Source organism: Agelaius tricolor, unplaced genomic scaffold (genome assembly GCF_023055355.1).
Source record: "Agelaius tricolor isolate 1412-34295 unplaced genomic scaffold, bAgeTri1.0.p SCAF_12, whole genome shotgun sequence".
NCBI classification, from domain to species: Eukaryota; Metazoa; Chordata; class Aves; order Passeriformes; family Icteridae; genus Agelaius; species Agelaius tricolor.
The window spans coordinates 3,366,535-3,393,356 of record NW_027269272.1 but is presented as its reverse complement, the minus strand read 5'-3'; the positions used below and the strand labels follow the sequence as shown (position 1 = coordinate 3,393,356).

At 43.8% G+C, this 26,822-nt stretch overlaps 1 protein-coding gene across 1 annotated transcript in view; it reads left to right on the top strand.

The window, feature by feature from the left end:
• Positions 1-438: 438 nt before the first annotated feature.
• The window catches only part of CAB39 (calcium binding protein 39), a 45,182-nt gene continuing 18,798 nt past the window's right edge, over positions 439-26,822 (top strand). Inside the window, exons 1-2 of the mRNA XM_071437132.1 lie at positions 439-575; positions 23,588-23,744. Coding sequence (XP_071293233.1) covers positions 23,631-23,744 — 114 coding nt within the window. The 5' untranslated portion in view covers positions 439-575; positions 23,588-23,630. The remainder of the gene's footprint in view (positions 576-23,587; positions 23,745-26,822) is intronic.

The following is a 26,822-nucleotide window of genomic DNA, read 5'->3' as shown; positions in this document are numbered from 1 at the left end:
TAGTGAGATGGGGCCAGCCTCCTCTGCCATGTCTGCAGTGAGAGGACCAGAGGAAAAGGTTTTAAGCTGAAGCGGGAGAATCAAATTAAATATTAAAAGATATTTTTCCCTGTTCAGAGGGTCAGGCATCAGAACAGGTTGCCAGGGAGGTGGTGGAATCCCCATCCTGGACGTGCTCAACAGGCACCTACACCTGGTGCCGGGTGATGTGGTTTAGTGGCTTAGGGGTACAGTGGCAATGTACCATGGTTGGACCGGGTGATCTGAAAGGTCTCGTCCAGCCCTGGTGGCTCTGCGCCTCGAATAATGACGAAAAGCACCGGGAACAATAAAACGAGGAAATAACGAGACGCGCGGCGGGCTCGGCAGCGCCCTGGGTCCTCCGCGGCGGCAGGGGGCGCTGTGGCGCAGCGGCGCGGGCGGAAGCGCGGGCGGGAGGGCCGGGCCGGTGCGACGCCGTGAGCGCGGGGCGGGGGGGACGGGCCGGGCGAGCCGGGGCCGCGCCGCCTCTGCCGCAGCCGCAGCGCCGGAGCCGAGAGCCGCCAGCGGGCGGGCGGGGCCCGCCGGACGCACAGGTACTGGGGCGACCGGGGCTGCAGGGGGCGAGGGCCGTGGGCATTGTCCGGCGCGGGGCCGGGCCGTGCCCTGCGGGCCGCGGGTAGCGCGGCCCGGCCGGTGCCCGCCGCGCTCCGGGCCCGTTTGTCCGCTGGGCGCTGGGAGGGACCGGCCGAGTCCCGCCGGCCTGGGCGGAGGGCAGCTCCGGGGATAGCAGCCGCTGCTCCGGGGGTGCCGCGCGGCACGGCCGGGCAGCCCGAGGGAAAGGGCACGGCCGGGGCTGCGCTTCCCGTGCGGCAGCGCCCCGGTCCCCGAGCCGCTCCAACGTCGAGCCGGGGAGCGATCAACGTAAAGCCGCGCACGGCCCGGCCCGGAGCGAACCGCAGCGCCCGCGCCGCTCCCGAGGAGGGCGGAGGGGCAGCGGCTGTCCCGTCTCAGCGCCGCCGGGCCGGGGGCGCTGCCCGCGACCACCGCTCTTTGTTCGGCCCCGGGAACACGCACGGAGCGGCCGGAGGTGCGGGGCCGGCACTGCCTTGCGCGGCCTCTCGGGGTCCGGCTCCGAGGCCTCTTCCTACAATTGTTGTTGCTGTGGTGGCCCCGCTAGGCCTCCGCAGCCGTGGCTGTGCGGGAGGGCTGCCCACAGCCTGTTCGCTCTGCGGGCTGCCCCACAGACACCCAGCGCGGCCTGAGCTCTGCTCCCTGGCATAAGAAAAGTTTTGCCATTGTTTTTTTTCCCTGTAAATCCCTGGAATGCTACCGGTACTGAAACTAGGATGTATCCGGTTTTGGTATTTAAAAAATTTCTTTAAATTTTAATTTCTGGTGAGGGATCATGTAGGTGCCCAGGATTTATTTAAAACCTATATGCTGTCTTGTGGGAATGGTGTGATTTAATTTGCATGATGAGTCAAAGATTAAATTACATGACCTAGGCTCTTCAGTTTCAGTGAGGCAAATAATGCGTGGAAGAACAGTTTCAGTGTAGATCAGAAATGAAATTTGATTAACATCAAAATGTTGTAAAGTTTTGTCTGCGCGTGGGTTATTTTTAAAACTTACCTGTCAGAAACTCTTAATTTAAAATCCTTAGCAGTGTGGTTTATCAGGAAGTGTGCCTTCCTTTTTAACACCTAGAGCTCGTGCGGTCAGAGGAAATTTAACATCCTGAGCTTCCACCTTGGTATCGAAGCTTTTAAATAATAGATTTTTACTATTTAAAGCACTGTCTACCTTTAATTAATAGCTATTACCTAATACCTGTTGATGTGGCACATGCCTTTAACTGCAGAAGAAATAAAAGGCCACAAAATACTTTGTGAAGTAGGATAAGCATGGTGCCCATTCTGGGCTCAGGAGTAAGTTGATTTTTTGTTGTTTTCAGTTGTCCTGTAGAAATCGGCAGCTAAGGTGACCTGTAAGTGGCATGATGGTGTCCTGATAGGTTTCTGCCTGCTGTAAGAATATTGTATTTCATAGTTTTAGCTTCATGGTTTTCATGTGGTGTGAGAAACTATTGGGCCAGCCAGCTAGGATGCTTTTGGCTTAAATTTATTTGTATTTGATGTGGATCTCAGTGGTAGTGTAACATTCCTGTTGTTGGGGCTTTCCTTGGTCAGACAGAGGCACCTTGGGACAGGAGAGGTCGTGCCTGGTGGTGTTGGGAGCAAGCAGGACAGTGTTAGAATGTGAGTTTGTACATATGGACTGTGCTGCTGAGCTTTCCTGAATGCTGACAGCATTGATTTTTTTTTTCCTCTTAAGTTTAATGACATTCTTTTCTTTATGTTGACACAAAGTTGTGAAATTTTGATGTGTTCTGTGTGCATTGAATGCACAGTTGTGTAAAACAGAATTTATATTTGTAAAAATATATGTGTTTACAAATAAAAGCAGCAGTTGAGTAATACTTTGTGACAGTATGTCTTTGAGAGATAATTATACTCTTTGGGTATTATCAAGCCCAGACAAATGTATATTCCCAGTGGGGTGTGATAATATTAAAACTGCACCTCTTGGAATTCCTTGATTGGCTTATTCAGGAGGGAATGGTATCTATTTTGCATTCTGTCATGTAGCTGTTATTAATTAATGGCTGGTAGTTAAATGAGACTTGACTGTTGCCCTGTATGTGCTGCACTTCCTAAGGTTTTTTATGGCATTTTGGTGAATATGAGAATTACTGGCCAATGTCTTCCCTTCTGAATAATTTCTTTGTTCAGTTTTTGCAGATTTTTTTACATGAATTATTTGCAGTCTGTTTTGGGTTTGTTTTTTTTTTTTTGTGTAAAATATTTCTGAAAGCTGCTAATCTCTGTATGTGCTTTAGAGGCTTTAGAAACTTGCTAAAATAATGATTTTTTTGGTGGAGTTTCAGAAAGCTGTAATAGCTGGTGCTGCTTTGAAGCAGGGGGCAGGAAGAAGCCTGGTGGCCTTTTGAATTCCCTTCTGGCCCTGCTTTTCTGTACTTGTGACACTGTGTAATATGGTTTAATTACAAGAGCAGCTATTAAAGTATGATTATCTTAGTCTAATTGGAGGCATCTTGCAGTTACCTATCAAAAATAAGATTTGACTCATCTGCTCCTTCAAAATTAATAGTTCCATAACAGCCTGCAGCTATTTATGTAAATAATGTGCGAAGCAAAAAATGCCAGTTGAATATTTTTCAAATATTACCATTTCTGCATTGTACAGTTGGAATTTTGTACGTTTAATTCTCTCTCTGGCCATGTTTTCTCTCCATACCATGCTTCTGGCACCACGAGGTGCAGAGGTGTGAGCCAAAGGGAAGCTGAAAGTCTGCAGTGAGAAGGTGAAACTTTATGCTGAAATCCCTCCCCACCCCCAAGTGCAAACACAAAGGTTAAATTAGAAGATGAGGCTGTCTTGAATTATTTTAAAGGACTTGAGCTGGGCTGTTAAATGCATGATCAGGAGTACCCAAGGCTTCCACTGGTGTCATGTGAGTTTGGGCTTTCTTTAGCCTGAGCAGAGTTATGTGCTTTCCTTATTGCACCTTGTGATAAAATAACACATTCATTTGCCCCTGTTTAAATACTCCTTATAAAGGCTTGAATTCAGGATTGATCCAAACTTGAAGCAGCCAAAATTCTGTGTGTTTACAGGAATAACTGTGGTTGTTCTTCAACAGCCTTCGTGGCCTCCTTTTTTCAGACAGTGTTAATTTAGGAAGTAAATGGCTTAGGTTTAAATAAACATCTGGAATTTGCTTTCTAACTCCCTTGGTCTGAGCATTCTAGCTATGCTTGGTATAATCAAAAGACACTACAAAAAGTTCCTGACTGTTGACTTCAAATTTGCTAAAAGGAAGCAAATATTAAGCCTATCCACAAGGGCATAAAATTCTGGGGGATATTACTGAATGTTGTAGCTAATCTTTCTGTTTATTGAAATTCTGCTACTTGTAGTTAAATTCCAAGTTTCTTTCTAAAGATCCATTTCCTCTGTAATCCTTCCCTCCCCTTCAAACACTCAGGGAATTCTTCACCAAAAAGTTAAATATAGCAAGACAGTTCAAAAACTGGTGAGTTAGAATTAGTAGAGGACTGTAGTATTAGTGTAAGATGTTTTTCTAAGTTCACAAACATCTTTGGATGAAGATATTTATGAGTTACTACGTAGATGTTTAAAACATTGGATATTTTAAAACATTCAGGTATACTGCCAAGTGTGGGAAATGGCTGCATCAGTGAAAAATTACTCTGTGCTGCTTTTGATCCTTGCCCTGTTGTGTATTTTTTTAGTCAGTCTTTATTGATAACAAATTGTTTTTTCTTACTAAGAGAATGTAACAAATTGTTTTAACTGCAAACCCTGCAGGATTTGAAACATGAGACATAAAAATAGCTAAGATAGAACTTGGCTATAAATTAAAGAGAATTAATTTGTCAGCTTTTCAGGGAGTTGAATGTATGTGACTGTGAGAACAGTACTTATGTTCAGTCACTCATGTGTGAAATGCCTTATCTCCTTTGAAGTTTATCTGTGTTAAAACACAGAATGAAAAAATGGAGAAGCATTTCCAGAAATGTGGAATGTGAACGTGTGATCTTTTTCTGGCTGCTAAAGCTGCCCAGACAAACAGCTTGACATCTGAAGAAACACCTTTCAGAGACGTTTTCATTGTTGTATTTACTGACTTTGGAGTGAAGCATGGCAGTGCATAGATTTGGGAGGAAAGGCAGCTGCACAGAGTTGGGGAAGGTCCCTCTGACACCCCAGCTGGCTCTTGCAGCCAGCATTCCTCCAACTGTGCAACTTTCATTTTCTTTACTTTCCTGGCCAGGTGCACCTGGGGAGCTCCTCATGGATGGATTTCTTTCTCCAAATATTCATTCAGAGCCACAGCAGCTTCTCAGCTCATCTGCTGAGGAGCTTGCTTTGAGATGGAGTCTGTAGACACCGAGTTCTGAGTGACACCCTGTATGGGGTGGTGGATGTGTGTGCTGATCACAGCCATGCAGAGCATCCTGCTGCAGTGGAGCTCTCAGCTCTTCCCCTGCCTAAGCAGTTTCAGGAGGTTTTGCTGCACTTGTAGAAATGAGGCAAAAGTTATTGGTCATTATATTGTATTTTTGACTGTTACATGTGAAGTTACTGCTCTGGCAGATGATCTCCTTTTAATATGTCGGAAGATTTAATTAAATGTCAGAAGATTTAGGTTTTTTTTAAATGTATTGCAATAATTTATAAAATTAACCACTATATTAACAACCACGTAACATTGTGACTTTATTGAATATCATGTACAGACAAAGAATAAGCACAAGTAAACTCCACAGAGGCACAAAATTTTAGCAAAGAAAATGTGGGGGGTTTTATTTTTTATTGTAAAAGAGGCCTTAGGGATGCAGACATGCACTGAGTGTAACACAGGGATGCCTGAGAAGTCTCTCCCACATGGTTTATGAATGCCTGGCTCTTCTAACCTGTCACACCTGCTCTTCAAGTCCTAAGTTTCTTCTGACTGGCGTTTGGTAGTGATGGAGAAACTTCTCAGGAGAATTTAAAGAGATAACCTTGGATGAGGTCACTTGAGGTATGGTTCTTGATCAAGACTTTGTGTGTGCTTGGTACTATATTAGACAAATGTTAAGAAAGCAAAGTCAATCTCTCAAAAATCAGCAAATAGCCCAAATCTTGCTTTGCTTGTACTGATCTGGTACAAAATCCTTGTGTGATTGTTCCAGGTTTTTTCAGCTCACTGCACATAACATCCTTTGAATGTACTTGTTTAGTTGCAGTGTTTTGGTGACTACACCAAATACACTGCAACTGAAGACAGGAGATTGCAGATCCTTGGGGGTTTTCCTTTGGGTCACAGATACTCATGACAGTGTGTTCCACAGTGTTCCTCAGCAGCATGATGCTTTTCCCCCCTTTTTCCAGGGAATGATGCTTAAGCACAGAGAATTTCCTCCTCTCTTTGGGTGTATGACATTTGTTATGCATGTTGTCTGCTGGAGCACTTGAGAAACACACACTTCCTAAACTTTTTTTCCAGTGACACCCCTTTGTGATGTGAAATACAGTTGCCTAAACATAGATATCTGGTTGTATTTTAGGCATTCCAAAGCACCTTCCCCTAGAGGTTTGTGATTTTCTGAAAGGGCAGTTGGAGACCAGCTGTGCTGTTTTGGGAGCATTCACAGTGGTGTTGGTCCATCAGGCACTTGAACTGTGCTTGATACTGGTTGTTAGCCTTGGAATCTCATCCAGAAGAGGATGAACACTCAGGCAGTGACCATGTTATAGGCACCTCAGGAGAAAGGAAGATATGGGATCAAATTCTGCTGCCTGAGTCTTGTCCAAGAGACCTGGTTTTGCTGCCCTCTGCCTTGTTGCCTGCTTTCCAGCTTTAAAAAGGAAAAGTTCCTATGGAAATTTTCATTTTATAGTCTAGTCTAGTTTATCAGTGGAATGAGTGAAGGTTTCTCCTAAGAAAGTACAGCTGAGGAAAACTAAAATAATCAAGAGACTTGGAAAAAACCTTAAATCCAGTGTTGGCCGTTGGATTTCAGGGTTCAAATATGAACCTGAGAAGTTCAGCTTGTCTTAAAATATGACTGAAAACAAACACAAGCTGCAGTCACCAGGGTAAATAGTCTTTTCCATGCATCACAGAGGTAATGATTGACAGCAAAGACAGCTTCTTGAGAGCAGACTATGTTGGCTAAACAAGTGCTGTTCTGGAGGTGATCATTTCCATTTGTAATCTCTAAGAAAAGCAGCAGATTGACTCATCAGAATTGACTAACAGAGTTCCGTTTTATGTCTGGGATTGCCATTGAGCAATACCCAAACTCTACTGGCTCTGTAATAGGGTGGAGCTGGAGGAAACAGTTTTTCTCTGAGGAGCTGCCTCCATTCATGGATTTAAGGTTTTTTCCAAGTCTCTTGATTATTTTAGTTTTCCTCAGCTGTACTTTCTTAAGAGAAACCTTCACTCATTCCACTGATAAACTATACTAGACTATAAAATGAAAATTTCCATTGGAACTTTTCCTTTTTAAAGCTGGAAAGCAGGCAACAAGGAGCATTTTGGGCAGAGTCCTGGCATAGCTGTGCTGTCTGACTGGTGTTACCCTTAACTCCTGTTATGGTGGTGGGTTTAACATCATTAGATCCAAAAGAGCTTTTTGGATCTAATTATCTTAGAAAAAACCTATTACAGGGTTATAGAATATTTTCCCAAAAAGTCACAAAAACTTCATGGCATTTGTGTTTAAATACATGATGAATGTATTTAAGTTTTAAATTCTCTGAGAGAATTGCTGCCAGTTTTCTTCATTCTTTGAACCTGGAAAAACCAAACAAACTTCAAGTTCCCAGCTTCTTAATTTATGATTGTAGTTATTACTTCCTGCCTGTTTATAGATAATTTTTTTTTCTGTCACAAAGAGAAATAAACTCTGTTTTTAGTGAGTTTTCCTTCTTGCTTGGGAACTTATGTGTGTGTGTAGATATGTAAAAATAAAAAAAATGTTAATAGCCATTTGGAGCTGGATTTATAGTTTACATCCAACAAAGATTGATTAGATTTTTGCTTTGAGGCTGACCATGCAAGGCTCTTTGCCTCCCTTAGGAATTGTACTGGGTAGGGTCTCAGAGTTGTTGGAGGCTCAGTGGTTCTGCTCTCCCTTTAGCACTGGCAGTGACTCCTTGTGCTGATGCAGGTTGAGGATTTGACACTGTCAAATCTAGGAAGAAATGTCAAATCTGTGTTTCAGAAGTAGCTGTTCTTGAGCTCTTTAGTGAACAAGGAGAATGATTGTTGGCCAGAAATACAGAAGCTTTTCTCTTCAAATAGGGTGTTTGTAACTTTCAGAATTTACTAGCAAGCATTGAAAAATGTTAGTAAGCACAACAGGAGTTTCTGTACCTTGTCTTGCATTCATTATGGTACTCTGACTTTCAGTGCTGTGGATTGATGCCTCTGAGATTTAGACCAAAACTCCGAAAATCCAGACTTTGAGCAAGTCCTTAAATTAGATAACCAAGCTAAACTAATGTCAAAGTAACTGAAGGGAAAATGAAAATCTATATTTTAGGAGCTGAAAGGGATAGTTTGAAAATCCATAAGTTACAGTGTCTCTCACATTGTTTATTTAAATCTTCCTTGACTTAGTAGCAAAGAGTTATTTTAATCGATTTCAGTACATCTGAATTCTGTGAAATCTCCTTAATTACTTCTGTTTCTAATGGATGGTTGGTCAGATTCCAAAATTGTCACTGCATGCCTTTTATTTTTGTAATTTCTGGGGAATGTAAAGGTTGCATTACAATTTATGGGCTGCATCACCAGCAATGAGGGCAGCAGGGCGAGGGAGGGAATTTTGGTTTCTTGACCATTTCATCATTTGATTTAAGAGCTCTTGTTTGTTTGAAGCCTCTTAGTGATATAGAAAGCGATGATATTGTACTGTTGTACTCCTATTTAAGTAATTTTTAAAATCCCTAATTAAATAAAATTCTGTTAAGCTGGTGCATCAATTAATAATTTCAAGGGTTGGGGGTTTTTGTTTTGTTTTCCCACATAGTCTAAGGATACTGACATAGCTGAAATGAGTAAGAATGCAGTGTTAGGAGTATAGGTATCAGCTAAAATGCAAGTAGTTCCACCCAAGCTTGGTGTCAGCCCTGTAGGAGAATTACTGTCCTGCAGAATGTTTTTTTCAGTCATTTCAGGTACAATGTGTGATCATTCCTTGGGTATACTCATAGAGATGTAGTGCTGAAGTTTCTCTTGGTAGCATTGCACAGTAATTGCATTAGAGGAAAATTGGGAGTTCTTGTTTTAGTATTGTGAAACAATTTGGTAGTTCCCTTTTCCAGTCTAGCTCTTCTAAGCAGATAAATTAAGGGAACTGTCCCTCAGAGGTGCTTCCCACCGTGTTAGCTGATCTAATTTTAGTCCCATTAGTCCCATCTTGTAGCAACCCTTGTTTTTCAGTGCTGTCTGCAGCCAGGTAGCTCTCAGGCAGTTTTTCACCTGTGGTCCTGTCCGTGTGTGTCAGGGGGTGCTGTCTCCTGTATGGACAGACCAACAGTGTCTGTCTGTCACATCTGTGAGCCCTCAGGGCTCCTCTGCCTTGCAGCAGCTCTTGGGAGTTGTGTTGAAGTCCAACCAGTTGGGAAGTCTTTCTTTTGGAAGGGGGTCTTTTCTTTCTGCTGTGTGATTCCCTCCAGGCTCCTTTTTCTTTAAATGCAAACAAGCTTTTAGAAACTTTTGGTCAACAGCAAACAGGAGCTGGAAGGTACTACCTTGTGAGTTTTGGCTGCAATAAATTTAGATGTTAAACTTTTTATGAAGACTTTTAACCTATGTGTTCCAAGGCTGGCATTTTCTTGTATTTGTTACTCTCATGGAAGCAGAGGTTTGCTTAGCATGATGTGGTCGACCTGGAAAGAGAACTCAAGTGTCCCCAAAAAGAGAAAGACAGATGAAAAGTAGTATGTATCAGCACAGACCTCTGACACATTGTTCATCTTCTGTTTTCATTGATATATAATAACTCTGAGTAGCTGACACTCTCAGGTGATGTCAGGAGAGAAAAGAATTTTGCCCTGGGTTTTTCAGGAATGGCTGCCTCTCCAGAGTGTGTCTGCTGAAGTATCCTGCTGTAACACACATCTTTGGACTGCTGTCTTGTGAGTCATCAGAAGGACTCTTAATTAGGTTGCCATGGCAAGAGCTTGAGCACATTTTGGGAGCAATCTAGATCATTCCCCCTTTTTGATTCCTGTGCTGCAGAGCATTTCATAACATGGAGTTCATGGGCTAGCTGAAACTCCTCACCCTCTGCCTCAAAATCTATATAAGTAAAATACAATGGCATGGTGTTCAATGTTGTGACTCTCACCTCATCTCTCCTGAAGGTTTGTGACTCTCTTAATCCTGGGATGCATCACCTCTGCCATTAAACATACCTTTCTATGCTCTGTGTTGCCCCAGAGGAGCTCACCCATCTTGGCACTTGAGATGTGGTGTGGTTCATGTATCAGGAATTGAATTCCATTAGTGACTTTGGAGATTTAGACCAAACACTTAAACTGGCAGAAGAAAGAGAGGTCATTTAGGGGAACTGTGCAAAGTACACTTTCCTGCAGCCTCTTAAGGTATATTGTGATGTTGAAATTATTTATGTGAAATTTCTGTATTGTAATGGCTGGTGCTTTTCTTGGGAGAACAAAGTGAATTCTACTTTAAGGTCTAGGGTTTTTGCTTGCTTGTTTATTATCTTGGCACAAAATCTGGTCACTTATTCAGTAATATTTTGTTGTTTAGTTTTAAATGGAGATAATTTTCTGATAGAATCATTGAATTGTTTGGATTGGGAAAGGACCTTAGATTGTCCAGCTCCAGCCCCCCTGCATGATCAGGGGCAGCTTTCACCAGACCAGGTTGCTCAGAGCCCCATCCATCCCAGCCTGGGACACTTCCAGGGATGGAGCATCCACAGCTTCTCTGGGCAGCCTGTGCCAGGGCCCCACCACCCTCACAAGGAAGAATTAATTCCTAATATCTAATCCAGCCCTGGCTGCTCTCAGTTTGAAGCCATGCCCCTTGTCTGAAGCCCTTCTGCAGCTCTCTTGTAGCCCCTTGGAGGCCTCCCCAGAGCCTTCTCTTCTCCAGGCTGAACAACCCCAGCCCTCTCCTCCTGTGTCCATGGCAGAGGTGCTCCAGCCCTCTGATCATCACACTCACCATGTTCCTCATGTGCTGGGGCCCAGGGCTGGGTGCACCATTGCAGCTGGGGCCTAGGGCTGGGTGCACCATTGCAGGGCTGGGTGCAGCATTGCAGCTGGGATCCCAGGGCTGGGTGCACCATTGCAGCTGAGATCCCAGGGCTGGGTGCAGCATTGCAGCTGGGATCCCAGGGCTGGGTGCACCATTGCAGCTGGGGCCCAGGGCTGGGTGCACCATTGCAGCTGAGATCCCAGGGCTGGGTGCACCATTGCAGCTGGGGCCTAGGGCTGGGTGCACCATTGCAGGGCTGGGTGCAGCATTGCAGCTGGGATCCCAGGGCTGGGTGCACCATTGCAGCTGAGATCCCAGGGCTGGGTGCACCATTGCAGCTGGGGCCTAGGGCTGGGTGCACCATTGCAGGGCTGGGTGCAGCATTGCAGCTGGGATCCCAGGGCTGGGTGCAGCATTGCAGCTGGGATCCCAGGGCTGGGTGCACCATTGCAGCTGGGGCCCAGGGCTGGGTGCACCATTGCAGCTGGGGCCTAGGGCTGGGTGCAGCATTGCAGCTGGGATCCCAGGGCTGGGTGCACCATTGCAGCTGGGCTCCCAGGGCAGGGTGCAGCATTGCAGCTGAGATCCCAGGGCAGGGTGCAGCATTGCAGCTGGGATCCCAGGGCTGGGTGCAGCATTGCAGCTGAGATCCCAGGGCAGGGTGCAGCATTGCAGCTGGGATCCCAGGGCTGGGTGCAGCATTGCAGCTGGGATCCCAGGGCTGGGTGCAGCATTGCAGGGCTGGGTGCAGCATTGCAGGGCTGGGTGCACCATTGCAGCTGGGATCCCAGGGCTGGGTGCACCATTGCAGGGCTGGTTGCACCATTGCAGCTGGGGCCCAGGGCTGGGTGCACCCTTGCAGCTGGGATCCCAGGGCTGGGTGCACCATTGCAGGGCTGGGTGCAGCATTGCAGCTGGGATCCCAGGGCTGGGTGCAGCATTGCAGTTGGGTCTCAGCAGGGTGGAGCAGAGGGCAGAATCCCCTCCCTTGCCCTGCTGGCCATGCAGCTGCTGATGCAGCCCAGGACATGGGTGGCTTTCTGAGCTGCAGTGCACATTGCCATGTCACTGCCATGTCACTGCCATGTCACCTTGAGCTTCCCAGCAGTCAGCACCCCCAGGTCCTTCTGGGCAGGGGTGCTCTCAGTCCGTTCTGTGCCCAGACTGTGCTCAGGATTCCCTGTCCCACAGGCAGGCCCTGCAGTTGCTGTGCTCACTGAGCTTCACAAGGACTGCATGAGCCCACGTGTCACCCACCCTGGGCACACCCTGTGGATGGTGTCCCTTCCCTGCAGCCCTTGCTGAGGGTGTGCTCACGCCCACACATCTGAACAGTGACAGTCCAGCTGTGACTCCTGGGGCACACCACTCCTTGTGGGGCATGATACATTATCAAAGTGTTGTCTCTCTGCTGAACCCTGGATATCAGGCTGCATTTTAGCCAGCTGCTTCTCATGAGTTCATTTCTCACTCTGATGTCTTGGTAGCAATGAAACAGATGTGTGCCTGGATATCACAGATGTGTTGTGGCCTGTAATGCATTGATTTTTTTTTTCTTTTGTCTTTCAAGTGATGCTCATGAAATTAATTCTTGAGTAATTAGGGGAAAAATATCTCCTGGTTATCCTCTAATTTTGCTGCTCTTTGTGATGTGTTCTCCTTTGCCACGTTGTCCTTGGTACAGCATACCTGAGAGGAAGCAGGGAGTTCTGGCTGAGGATGAGCTGTGTGAGAGCTCTGTACTGAAAGGCACCTCCACACAGCTAACTTGGGAAAATTGGACACTTGATGGATGGTGTACTGATTCTGGCTGGCAGTGTGAAGGAAGGAGCACTCTTTATAAAAGTACTTAACCAGTCAAGCCCTGGCACAGTTGCAGTTATCATGTCAGAGGTTGTGGTTTTTACTAATCTAAGCTGTATCTGCACTGGTAGGATTTGCTAGCAGAGCTGTGTCAGTAAACCCTTTGTACTGTCATCAAAACTGTCTTTTAAGTGCCAGGGACCATGGCAAAAAAAAAATAAATAGTGTGGCAGAAAGCAGATTTGTCAGATGGATAATGAGTGTGGATCAGCACAGATACTGCCTGTGCTTCAGCTCCCAGTACTAGGTAAGAGATAATTGAAGGGAAAAAGCCCTGGACAACTCTTTTCCTTTACTGAATGAGGATGTAATGAACTAGAGGGAAAAGATTGCCTTAATGGTGGTGTCATGATTCTCAGTTGTTTATTGATTGCCCTCTCCTGCTTTCTCTGTGCCAGTACATAACTCCCATAGGTTATTTGTCAGGAACTCCCTTTTGTAGAGGAGATATGGATCGTTGGATCATGCACCAAATTGTCTTGGTTTTGTGTAGTGAGAATCAGCTGGGATTCATGAGCGTTGATGTCCCAGTGATTTCCATTTTAATCTTTGTGCCACTCTACTGAGAGCTCAGCTGAGGTGACAGTGGCAGAGCTGAGGAGTCAGCTGTGGTCTCAGCCCCCCCTGTGGACTGTGACCAGCTCCTTGCAGTGCAGCTTGCTGGGCTTGGGTTTCAGTTTCAGCCCCACCTCTGCCCAGCTGAAGCACAGAAGTGAGCCCAAGCAGATAAGCTCTGTTTGATTGCCTGTCATCCCAGCTGGTTTGTTCCTTGTGGAGCTGAGGTGAGCTCCACAGTAGTGTAACCTACAGAGGCTTACATTGTGAGCTCCCAAATGGATTATTTTGGAAGGAAAGCCTTCTCACACAGAGTGTGGTGAAGCAGAGATGGATGGAGTTCATTCCATGCTGCCTGTGGCAGGGACCAGTAGTAATCACTGTGGGAAGAGGGATACTCCTTGGTGTTCTTCCCAGTTCCTAAGTCAGTGTTTTTAGGATGTTCCTGACCTATGTCACAGTCACTGCTTTACTGCTCATAATGTTAGTGCTTTAATATTGTTCTGTAAGTGATCTTATTTTGTTATGTTTGTTAAAAATGTGTTTATCTTAAGGTACATTAGATGAAAAGCTATGTTGTGTTACATTTTAAAAAACTTGGATTGAACATTAGAAGTTACTAGCAGGCCACAGAATATGGTCTCCAAAGAAAGTAAAGAAACCATGGGAAAAATACTGTTGAATTTCTTTAAAGTTAGTTTTAAAAGGGATACACTTCTTATTGAAATTGTATTTGGGTAAATACTTCATTAATTATGATTTTTTTCCCCTAGCTTTGTTATTGCTACAATTCCCTGAAATGTGGCTGTGCTCAGGTGGGGTTGGTCTCTTCCTTCAGGCAGCAACAGACAGAACCAGTGGATGCAGTGTGAAGCTGTGTCAGGGGAAGTACAGGTTGGATATTAGGAAAAAGGTTTGCATGGAAAGAGTGATAAAGCACTGGAATGGCCTGCCTGGGAGGTGGTGGAGTCACCATCCCTGGGTGTGTTTAAAACCAGACTGGATGTGGCACTGGGTGCCAGGGTTTAGTGGAGGTGTTGGAGCTGGGTTGGAGTTGATGATCTTGAAGGTCTCTTCCAACCCAGTGAATTTGTGCTAGTAGAGAATGGCTTTACTGAGTGTAGGTGTTTGTTTGAGAGAATATCCTCTAAAGAAAATTGTGCCTTAGAGGATTGTGGCTGGAGCATCCCCAGACCTGTTCTTGCAGTTCCATTGTTCTCAATTTCTGTTCAGAAGGCGCTGAAAGTGCACGTGCACCTCCCTTGTGCTGGTACTTGGGATTCTCACCCTCCTTCCGTATGTGATCAGCTTGTGCTTAAAGTGATGTTTTCCCCCAGCCTGCTGTGTGTGTGGTGCCGGTGTTGTGTGTGTGTGGTGCCGGTGTTGTGTGTGTGTGTGGTGCCGGTGTTGTGTGTGTGTGGTGCCGGTGTTGTGTGTGGTGCCGGTGTTGTGTGTGTGTGGTGCCGGTGTTGTGTGTGTGTGGTGCCGGTGTTGTGTGTGTGTGGTGCCGGTGTTGTGTGTGTGTGGTGCCGGTGTTGTGTGTGTGTGGTGCCGGTGTTGTGCGCGTGTGGTGCCGGTGTTGTGTGTGTGTGGTGCCGGTGTTGTGTGTGTGTGGTGCCGGTGTTGTGCGTGTGTGTGGTGCCGGTGTTGTGTGTGTGTGTGGTGCCGGTGCTGTGTGTGTGTGGTGCCGGTGCTGTGTGTGTGTGTGTGGTGCCGGTGCTGTGTGTGTGTGGTGCTCATGTTGTGTGTGGTGCCGGTGTTGTGTGTGTGTGTGTGTGTGGTGCCGGTGTTGTGTGTGTGTGTGTGTGTGGTGCCGGTGTTGTGTGTGTGTGGTGCTCATGTTGTGTGTGGTGCCGGTGTTGTGTGTGTGTGTGTGTGTGGTGCCGGTGTTGTGTGTGGTGCTGATGCTGTGTGTGTGTGGTGCCGGTGTTGTGTGTGTGTGGTGCTCATGCTGTGTGTGGTGCTCATGCTGTGTGTGGTGCTGGTTTTCCTGTCTTTCACCTGGGGCGTTTCTCACACTCGGCTCAGTTGAGTTCTTGGAACGTGTGAACTCCAGGCCGTATTTCACCATGTGAAATAAATCAGAAATGAAACTGCAGTGTCCTTCTGCCTCCACTTTTGCCACTGCTTCAGTCTCAAAATTGACCCTTAGATGTAGATCAGAAAATCTGGTACAAAGAGAACCTCTGGAAAGGAATGAGAATAATAAATGCAAAGCACTAGAAATAGTTCCAAAGGAGACTCTTGCTTTGCATTTTTGCTTCCAAGGGTGGGTAGAATGGCACGTACAGAGTTGCAGCATTTTTTGTCATGTAACAAATATTCTGGGGTTTGTGATGATGCAGTATGGGCAACTGAGCCAACAGGGGATTGACTGGATACCAGGTTAGGAGAAAATTGTTTCAGCTTCTGCCTGGCCAGAAGTGGGCATATTGTCTGACAGCTTTCCTTGAAGCTCCAGGTAAGTTCTTTGGGTTTTTGTGCCCAGTGTGCTAGAGATAGTTGTTTTTTGTGATGAAGTGTAGGATTATTATTGTTTTTATTAATTTTTAAATATACTTCCCAAGGAATGGGTGAGGCATTCACATGCCTGTCTGTATACCATATTGCAATATAGCAGAAAGGTTTGTGGGGGAATGGATGGGTGGGGTAACCCTAAACAGCACACCAGGGAAAGAAGCTGAGTCATAAGATTTCCTTCTGCATGGAGACAGGCTGAGATCTCACATTCTGAGCTTTGGTATTAACAGGCTTTTCTGCTTATGCAGAAGCCCCTTACAAGCAGCAGTGCTATTTAAAATCAGTTTCTACTTCACGTTTCTGTACCTGTGTGTTAAACTGCAATTTCTTTAACAATCTCCAAGTCACAGAGTGTAATGTGGTGTTAGGGGCTGCAGTGAGCTGGTGCAGCCCAGTGGCAGTGGCTGCTCTCTTCTTTTTCCTGCATGGTGCAGGTGTTTGCTGGAGAAGGAGGCTCTTGGAGAGGCAGAAGGATCAGTAAATTAATTGAATAGCAAGAGAGAAGCTTGCTTAATGAAAGGAATCAGATGGCATTTGGTGCTAAAGAAACACGCAGGGCTATGAACTGCCAGGGTTTTAATTGTTTGGAAATATTCAGAAAGTAAGAAGCTATGTTGCATTATTAATTTCATGTTTATGTAGAAATTTATTTTCCAATCTTACCCTTTTTTTTTAATCCATTGAATTAATTTTTTTTTTGTTCACTTCACTATTCTTCTGGAAATTTACAGGAGGAAATTTTTTCTTCATGATTTTAATTTTTCCTTGAATTAAGTTGCCATTTTAAAAGAGGGGATTTTTTTTTCCATTTTAATCTTTAAGTGGGTCACACTACAAATAATTCTGTGATGCAGAGTTGTGAAACTGTTTTTGAATCACATTAAAGCTTTTGTGTGCTGCAGACTTGGTAGAATAAGTTAATAGTGAATTTTAAGGAAGATGTTAATGTTCTGTGCTGGGTGGGACATGGCAAGTATGAGATGAACATGCCTGTCCTTCAGGAAAACTTGTATGTATGAATTATATTCCTCACAAAATTATCAATATCACAACAGATCCAAACAGATCATTGGTGTAATTCTTTGATCCACATTTTAAAGTTATGTTGGAAGAAATACTGAAAAAGTGTGTGGAAGTATTTAGAGGATAGCAAAAATGCCTTAGACCTGGACTATACTGTTAAATTTTGCCAGTAATTATCATTTACAAGCAGAGCCATGCTCTGCCATGGCTGCACGGAGCAGTTCATTGTGGTGTGGCTCCTGCTTTTATCAGTCTCCTTTCCTTTGGGATAGGAAAGTTTTGCAGGTGAGCTTGTATTAATAAACTCTGCTAGACACATGTTTTGGATGAGAGGCTGTTGGGTTTCAATTCATTTAACAGATCCAAAAGAAAAGAACTACTTAAAATCTTTTAATCTAGTGGGAAACCATGCATCCAGAATGAGGATACTGAAAGATGGAGTAGAACCCAGCACATGAAAAATGTGCAAGAATGTTCAGTGAGGAATGTGAGTACTCAACTGAAATAACCCACTGGAGGAAGTGATGCCTGCTGCCCTTGGTGACTGCACTTGTGCCCTCACAAGTGGTAAGGCCTTTCAGGAATTGTGCTCTGGGCAGGGATTTGCAGTGATGAGCTGGCAGCAGTATTCCAGCTGCTTCCCAGTGGCACCTGGCTACTGTCCTGCACGTGTCTGGGACAAAGCACAGGCAGGAACTTCAGCTCCTGATACCCTGAGAGCTGTGACATTTCATAATCTTGTACAAGAGGCTGAATAGCTAATAAGGTGTCGCTTCTGGCTTTGAAGTACTCAAGTTTTTTTTTTTTTTTTCCCAAGGAGCATGGTAGCTTGCATAAAAAATGGTTCTTGGATCAAAGGCATGGCTGTCAGTCTTCCTTTGGGATGCTGGGCATGTCTGAGTGAGACAGTGCTTTTAAAAATGCATAATTTCTCGATCTGTTCCTGGTTTTATCATTCCAACCAGACTTCACAGTGGTGAATTCTAGCTGAGCTAACAGCCCCTCGTAGCAATTACACCTCAAGAAAACTGATTTATGTTACTGTTTTCAATACTGGCTTAATGATCCCTGTTAATCAAGAAGCATTCAGCAAAAGAGTGAGTTGTGAGGGACATCAGGGCTATCAATACAAACATGAGCTTGCTGCATTATATTTTTTTAATAACAGCATGCCCCTTTTTAGCAAGATGCAACATGCTGTGTCAGTCATAGACTGATAAATTGTCAATTAAAAATCCACTTACAGTGCAACCCCCAACTGTTTATTGTGAAACTTGGTGTTTTGCCTTTGTAGACGGATTAGTTTATTTAAGTGTGTTTGCTTAAGCCATTCTCCCATGTGTTACTAGCCCTGTGGAAGGTAACTGACACATGATATGTTTCAGGATAGGAGTTGGGGCTTCCCTCTACCTGTTGGAGGAGGAGAAGCTGCTGTGCCTTCCCTCATGACTGCCTCAGCCTCTCCTCATCCCCTGGGCTGGCTGAGGCTCACAGCTCAGGTGCTTTGTGTGCTTTGTCTTAAAAACCTTTCAGAATCTTTATTTCTTGTCTCTCATTTTTGTTGGCTTTGTCTTCTGCCATTTTGGTCGGATCACTCAGCACTCTGGGCACTGGGACAAATATCAGGCTTCTCAAAATAACTGATGGAAAGTGACCTTGGCCCTCCAGCCCTGCTGTTGATTTGGCTCCAGCCTCACCATGAAGTGCTCCTCTGGAGAGATCAGGAGCTGAGGGAGCTGATGGACAGCTACTTGCTGCTCAAAGGGATGGTTTTTCTACATTCCCTACACTACTCATTGTTTCTTTTCCTTTTGCATGTTAGTTTTCTGGTAGCCTGGTGAGTGGCCCATGAACAGGGGAATGGGTGCTGGGAGCTGGGGGAGCTGTGACCTCTCCATCAACTCCGGGCTTGGCTCATCTGCCCTGGGCAACCTTACTGGGAATTATTTGGCCTTACTAAAATTATGTTGGTTTTGTTTCATCTGCAGCAGTTTTCTTCTTATGTGCACATGAAATGGATGTTCCATGGGCTCTCTCACTAGGCTTGGAGTTTTTTAACATGTGCAATTGCAGCCAGGAAATAGCTGAAGGGTTTTTTCCTCCTCTTTTCCTCATTAGGAGCTTGTAAAAGCAGTCACCTTAAACTCTTGGGGTGTATAAACAAGGCAGAAAGATGCAGCTCAGGAGTTAATATAGTGCAATTAAATGATGAGGGCCACAATAGAATAAGGATTGAGTTTATTGCACCTGTTTGTTTCACAGAATTGGAAATGTGGGGCTTTTGTACATTAGTTAAGGAGCATTTTGCATGGGGATAGGTGGTTTGCTCTCTGGAGCTGGAATATATGTGGATATTTAAATAATGCTTTCTTTATGGATTATACTCTGTGCAGAGAAAAAAAAAGCTTAAGCTTTATGTTGTGGTAAATTCATGGTATGTATAAAGTAAAAAGGCTTGAGTTTGTGTCCTTGCTTATGATACTGTATGGCTTTCCATTCAATTTAGTCCCTTTCCCTTCTTCCCTTTCAAAGTCTGTGCTGGTGAGACTTGGGTGCCACAAATTCATTTGTCTGTGGAGAAACTACACATGTTAGTGCAGTCAGGAGTGTAATTGTACCATTTCTTATACCTGTATTGTTCTGAAAATAGTAATGCAGGCATCTCATGGTAACAAAAACTTACTTCCTACAACAGAAAAAACCCCATTTTTCTAGTAAGCAATCAGGGTTTAAATGGTGGCACACACTTCTCTTATAGAGAGGTAGCATATTTTCTGACCCTTCAAACAAAAAAAGCTCAGCTACATGTATTTATTCTTTAGAGAATTTAAATTAATTAAAGAAAAGGAATTTGTTTATCATGCTTCTGTATTTTTTCCTGTGGCATTTCTTTTTCTGCTGGAGGGTTGTCCTCACAGAAAAATGCTGGGTTTTGTTTCTTTTTTCTTCAGCAGACACTTTGAAATCTTATATATAGAATGCATTAGATTTAAATCAGACATTATTGATTGTGTGGCAATCCAGTGAATCAAAAATTACAAAGCCTTACAGATAAAGCAAACTGCATGGCTGCCTGGTGCATTGACAGAGCTGGAAGTTATATACTACTGCAACAGTGGGGCTCTATCTCTGCTTATCACAAAAGCCCCAATGTCCCAAGTGCCTGAGTGTGTCAGTGGAACCTCGAGCTCTGCATGGTTGGCCTTGTGCCATGTTGTTGTTACATGGTCCATTGGTAACATCACATTTCTGTTTGTGGCTGTGACCCCAATGCTTTGAGGACCTTAAATTTTGTACCTTTAACCTGCTTGAATACTGGTGAAATAAAAGGCATGCCTGAGAAACCTGAGGTTGGTATAATATTGTCCATGGTCTCTTGTAACAAATGATGGAGGTGAGGTTTCTGGGAAGGGAAGATGAAGCAAAGCAGCCCAGCAGAGCACAGAGCTGTCCATGGACTTGTGGCAGTTTAACCCTTCAGGAATCCTGTGATCCTTTGTTTAGCCACAATCAATGTTTTATCCTAAATCTGCAAGGCAACCAGGTGCTAGTATTGTGAATCAGTTATCATTTGACATGATGTAAGGCCTATTCTTATTTACAGAAAATGTCATTTGATGTTGTTCCCTTTTTGTGTTGTGTTGCAGATGTGGTGGTGGCAGCTCTTTCCGATGCCTCACAGATGTTGGCATTGTCTATTGTGTCCACAGTGCTGCTGGGGTAGTTTTGCTGGGCTGAAAAAGGAACAGCCTGGCTGTGTTCTCCTGCATGAAGTACAGCTTTGAGACAAAGCACTGCTCCTGCTTGCTTTCTTTTTTTTTCTTTTATTTTTTCTTTTTTTTTTTTTCTTTTTTTGGCAGGATGTGGCCCAGGTTTTTCAGTAACAGAATTTTGCTTCAGGGTTTGTGGGATCTTCAGTCTTGAGGCCCCAGGTGATGTTCCCAGCAGTGCCATTGCATTCCTTCCAGTAATAAAACTGAACTGGCATAAACAGTGTATTTACTCCATTTTATATAATAAAAGAAATACCTTGAGGCAAAATGTCATCTTCAGTAATCAAGGATGTAGATTTTCCTTCTTAGTGGTGCTGACAGTCATTCCTGATTTTTCTAAATTGCTTATGAGAGGTTCATACAGGAACTTACCTGGATTGGGAGAAAATGTTTAATATGAATGTATGCTGGTGAGCTGTTATTAATTGATTATTTTCTACTAGATATGCTGGTATATAGAGTGAAGCTTGTTATGACTTGGGTATGCATGTATATGTATCTGATTTACACAGAACCTGGAAGGTTTTAGGAATAAATCAAAGCTACAGACTATTGTTAATTTAAAGAAAAAAAATGGGCATTGTCTAGAGGCAAATCAAGTTTTGCAAACCTAGACCTTTGGCACACATGAGGACAGTTGTTTATCAATATCCTGTATTTCCATAGGTTTTGTGTTATCCATGTAGTCTTTTAGACTCTGGGAGTAGCATAGTTCTGATAGAAATTGAGTGTGCAGGGCTGTTTTCTTTGGTTTGATTTATTTTATTTGTATATTGCTGTCATACCAGATTTTGTGGTTCCATATGTTTTTGTTCTCTCAGCTGTTTTGACCCCTAGTGGATTTGCTTGTGTTTTAATGCCTAATCCAAGGAATCAAGACTGGCAATTTCTCTTTGTGCTGGGATATATTTGATATATTTGTACAACCCATGTGGATCATGGGTTTTTGGATGAGCCAGTCCTTGTCTGTTACATGGGTATAGCCATCACCCAGAATGAATAGGCAGAGTAGTTGTTAAATACTGTTACTATCAGTGCTGATACACAAACATGAAAGAATCCAGATTTGTTTTTAGGGCTCATCTTCATTTGGCAGAGTAGTAGTCAAAGGGAGAGATAAAGAGAACATTTAAAATGTTGCTGTGATGCCTGAGGTGTGTCATCTATGTTGTGGGGAAATTGTGTTTATTTTCACACTTCCTCTTTCTAGGAAAAAAAATACCACAATTTTCCTTAAATATTGTTTTAAATGCCATTGTATTTTCATTACATTAAATAACAGTCAGTAGTGGTGCTTTGCTTAGCTGTAGGCTTCTGTTCCACTAGCTGTGATCAAGTTTGAGGCATAAAATTCTCTTGTCAAAAGAAAGACCTGTGGGCACTTTTTGATCTCTTTTTATCTCTTGCTTTTGTAATTTCAGTGTTACAGACCCTTCTTTATGCAGATTGTGAATGAGAGGTAACTGTAATGACATATACCAGAAAATAAATGCAAGAAAGTCCTTGTGATCTGTTAGAGAATGGAAATGGCTGGTGGAAGGTCTTGTTTCAGCCTTCCTGCTGATACTTCTATCTGGAAGCAATCTAATTAAAAACTACCTACCTTATGCTTTAAGTCATTTGTAGGCATGGAACTGTGAATGTATGATCTCTGTAACTGCTTACCTGAAATTTCTATTTATGGAAATTTACTTGGCTGAAGATTCAAGTTCTTCTGTTCTTACCCTTTAAAGTTTTGCCCATGGGCCAACCAAACTTATGAGTTTGAAAAATAAAAATACCTCAAAAATAGCATTGCATTGGGATTTTTCATCCCTGATCAAAACTGTTGAGTAAGATCAGGAGTAAGGTTGTGGAGTTCCTGGTGGGTGAGCTGGTGTTATAATCAAGGAGCAAAGTGCATTGTGTCAGATAAGATCCTTTACCATGGACTGGTTAGAGCTGGCTTGTTCCTCACCACACAGACACTGCAGGGAGATAGAAATTCACCTTTCAGGGTAATCCCCCTTTTGGAATGACAGTGCAGGCTCTGCTCTGCTCTGCCAGCTTCAGCTGTCCTTTGTGTCTAGCAGAAGTAGCTCTGTCAGCATTTTTAATGGAGGATTTCCTGTTCTCTTCTGGCTAGATTAGAGTTGTAGAAGTATACTTCATGTGATTCACTTGTAAGAAGGTTTTATTATTGTTTAAATGTGGGTGTATGTGTTTAGTGACAAAAGCTTCAGTACACTCCTTTATTGCAGTAGTACTTTTCTATTTTGTACACAGAAGAGAGTATGTATATGTGTATGTGTGAAAGTAAATATGTGTAAATATACAGAAGAATAAATGTATTTGGATTCAAGAGCCAGATATTTTTAGGGAAGGAAACTTTCTCCTGTAAGACATGTTTTATCTTTTTGAGAAAGACACACATGAGGTGTTGGTTTTAATGTGTTCAAGTGCTGTATGTATCCCTGCTAGGTGTCACATTTTATTTCCCATGTGTGAGGCTGAGACTGTATTTGAGTATGGTTACAGATGTGAGCATGCCAGGTGTGTGACAGGAACAGGCTGCTGCTCGTGTCTGTGGGTCCTGCACTAAGGTGCACACCTTGGGGTCTGCTTTGCATTTGCAAATTCATTATGGAGTGAACCTGGGTAAAAGCATGAACCTGGGCCTGGGACACCAGGAGCTGTGTGTCAAACACCTCGTGGGAGAAGGCATTTGGCTTGACAGCACTAATGGGAATAATTGATCCTTGTAAGTCTTGCCCATATGGGGCCTGTGTGCAGTATGTGGCTTTGGATATAATTCATGTACTCTTTAATTTGCTCCTGAAGCATAAGATGATTATCTTAATGTGAGTTCTTCAGTGTGTATCTTGTACTTCCAAAGAAATAGAAATACAAGTATGTAAGTTTGTCATGGCAAGCTCTAGTTCACCTGTCAGGGATCATTTGTTCCATGTATGAATACCTTTGCTGCTCTCTCTTTGTGTGTGTTATGCAGAACTCAAGTTTCTATTTTTGATGGACTTTCTTTCTCCTCCTTTTCCAGGTGAAGCAGGAGCCACAGAAGGAAGACCTTGTGGTTTGCAATCATGCCATTCCCCTTTGGCAAGTCCCACAAGTCTCCTGCAGACATAGTGAAAAACCTGAAGGAGAGCATGGCAGTTCTAGAAAAACAAGACATCTCTGACAAAAAGGCAGAAAAGGTACAGTTGGGATGTTCCAGTTGCTAAACTGTATTTGAAAGTGGGGGAAAGGGGGAATTTACAGCTGTCGAAACTGAAACAATTAGGAATTATTTTGGTGGTTTATACTCTGATAAAGGGTAATTTATGTACCTTTGAACAGGTGTGTGTCCTGTTGGCTGGTTGGCTTACGCCACTGGCAGCTGATAATGACATTTAAAATGATTTGGCACTGGAGGACATTGCATTCCTTTAATAAACAGCTCCCAGCTGTACAGTGTTCTGGTCTTGTGACCACCACAGTGCCTTCACTACTGCACAAGTAGTTCTGTCTCTGCTTGTCCATGCAAATCTTTACAGAGCAAAGTGTCTCTTCCTGAAGCTGAAGAACTCTGTGTCTTCATGGATAGAGAATCTATTTTGGCTTTGCTGCCTCTTCTTCAGCCCACAGTAAGATGTGAGAAGTTCCTGTGCTAGTGCAATTTCCTTTTCATGGGTGTCTTGTACTTCAGGCTGTGTATCTGGCCCCAGTCATTTCCTTCTCAACTGGCACTCTGGCTTTTACAGCTTTACAGGAACTGACCTCAGAGGTCATCCTGTGTGCAGCTCCATCCCACCTGAAATTCCCCACCTGGTGAACTGTGTGGCTGAGGTTGAGATGAGCACCCTCCTTGGAGCCTCTCCCAGAATTATTTAACTATTGTGTGCCACTCTTGGCATCCACTGAGTCCCATATTGGAGTTAGTCACAATCTTTTCATGTTCACCTATATTTTTAAGCAGAGTGTGGCCAGCTCTTCTACATTCAGTTTCACCTAAATTTGGCACTATTACTTCTAAGGGTCTTAATTAAATTGCCATCTTAGTTCTGCCATTCTTTAATAATTAGCATCTTCTACCCCTTTGCCACCATGTGGTATGTTCCAGGTGTCTTGCAGTGTACCACAATAGTTTGCTCTGATGCTTTTTCTCTCCTATTGTAGAAAAAAAAAATGTTACATTCTGTTCTGCAGGCTTGTGTGAAGGCTGGAAGGTTTTCATTTGCTGCTGCTATTCTATCTCTAAAAGAGCCTTCTGTAAGGAGAGGAGGGATAGGTGCATTCTGATGAGACTTGGCACTGCCTCCTTTATCTTGGCCTCATTATTAGTTCCTGGTCTTAAAATCTGTGTTCTCTTGTGTCCTCTTTTTGCTGGGACCCCTAATGGGGAGCAGACCAGCTCACCCCATGGTGTGTGCCTGTGTTCCTCATGCTGCAGCTGGAGGTGGGTGTTACCTTTTCTTCTTGCTGGCCTTTTTGAAAGCCCTCGTTTCTGTGAGGCTGCTGCTCTGACAAGAAGCAATATGCTAAGCTAAGCCTGTGGAGTGGTTTTTCCTGTGTCAGACAGAAGGTGACACATTGTGCCTGCAGGAGAACAAAGGCAGCCCACGTTGTCTGGGTGAAGTGTGAGGAGAGTTAAATCCTGACATCCAGGGCAGTGAGCCTGGGCATGGTGCTGCTGTTCCCCATCATCCTTGCTGTTCACAAAGGAGCTGATAAATCCCAGCACCCACACCACCAGTGCCCACACCTCCATGCAGAGATTCATCAGGAAGTGTTTGTTTCCTTGGCAAGCCAAGACTTCAGGAAGGTGACTCTGGTTGTGACTCCTTAGCTCAGGAAGTTTGCTGGTTTGATGGAGAAAGTTCTGCAGTGTCTTTTGGACCAGTCACCAGATCTTTGAGGGCACAGCTCTGTGAGCAGACACCCTGAATTTGTGCCCTCTTCCTGTCCAGTCTGTGGAAATGACTGGAGTGAATTTGGAGTTCAAGGACAGTGGCCTTTATTAGAAAAGAACAAACATTTCTTTATGCCCATATGTCAGTATTTAGGCATCTTTTTCATTATCCCTTTTATTATGATGATCTTTTCTGCTGTGTAACTTTTTGGCCTCCTTTGGAGAAGAATTCTGTGCTGGTGGCAGGGTGAGTTCTGGGGCTAGTAGTGGGACAGAAATAGAAAAACTCACTCTACATGAAGCACAAAAATTACTAAAAGGGGAGAAGGATGCAAAAGTTGTTCTTGTTTTTATGACTTCACTTTTTTAGTGATGGGATGTGTAGAAAATACAGTGTGTCTCAGTAATCTTGTCATTGTTGCTGTTTGATCCAGGTTTTGCAGCCTGTCACATATCAATGGTGCAATTCCAGTGCTGGGTCAGCATGCTAAATACCCAGTATTGGTTATAAAATACCCATTTGGGTTAAGGGATTACCTACTTTTCTTACACACTTTCATTTCTTATAATACAGAGCTTGCTACTACGTGGAGAATGCTCTTTGACAATTTTGTTGCACAATTGGAAATACAGATTTATAAGAAAATTAGACAAATAATTTTCCCTGGAAGTTGTAAGTGTAATTATGCTTGAGCAGAATTCCTCATTTTTTTTTTTCAGTGCTTAGGCTGAAATTTACAACCATTAATGTTTTTTGAGCAGAAACAAAAAAATCAAAGGAGGTAATAAAGATGTTTAAGTCTTGGACAGTGTGTGTTCCTGTCCATTCTTTATAATCAAAATAGAAGATATTCTTCAATGTAAAAGAGGTAAAACAATAGTAATGTCTTGTTCAATTATGAAACATTTTGCCCTCTAACACTGGAAAATTTGTTTTATAATCAAAAATCTGAAATTCAAGTGTATCCTAGTTACATGTTAATCTAGCTTTTGAGCTTAGTGAAGACTGGAGAAAAATTAACCAGGTAGTTCTCCAGGTGGTTTGAAATGTCTTTTAATCATGTGGTGCTCGTTTAGGAGCTGGGCTGTGGCTCACTTGTCCCACCTCCCTCTGTCCACAGATCTGGTGCTTGCTGCTGCACTGCTGTGCTTAGCACAGGGGTTGTGCCTTGCTGTCTGTCAGTATTTGGAAAGAGAAATGAGATGTCAAGTGCTTTATAAGTGAAGAGTGTTCATCATTTATGCTGCTTGTTCTCCATTGCCTGTGCTCTCTCAGAAAGGGGCCTAAAGGGAAGGGAAAGGAAAGCTCCTTTCCCATAAGCAGGATCTCCCCTTGATCTACTCCATTAGTTAGTCTTTGTTATTAGTCTTTGTTCACATCTCT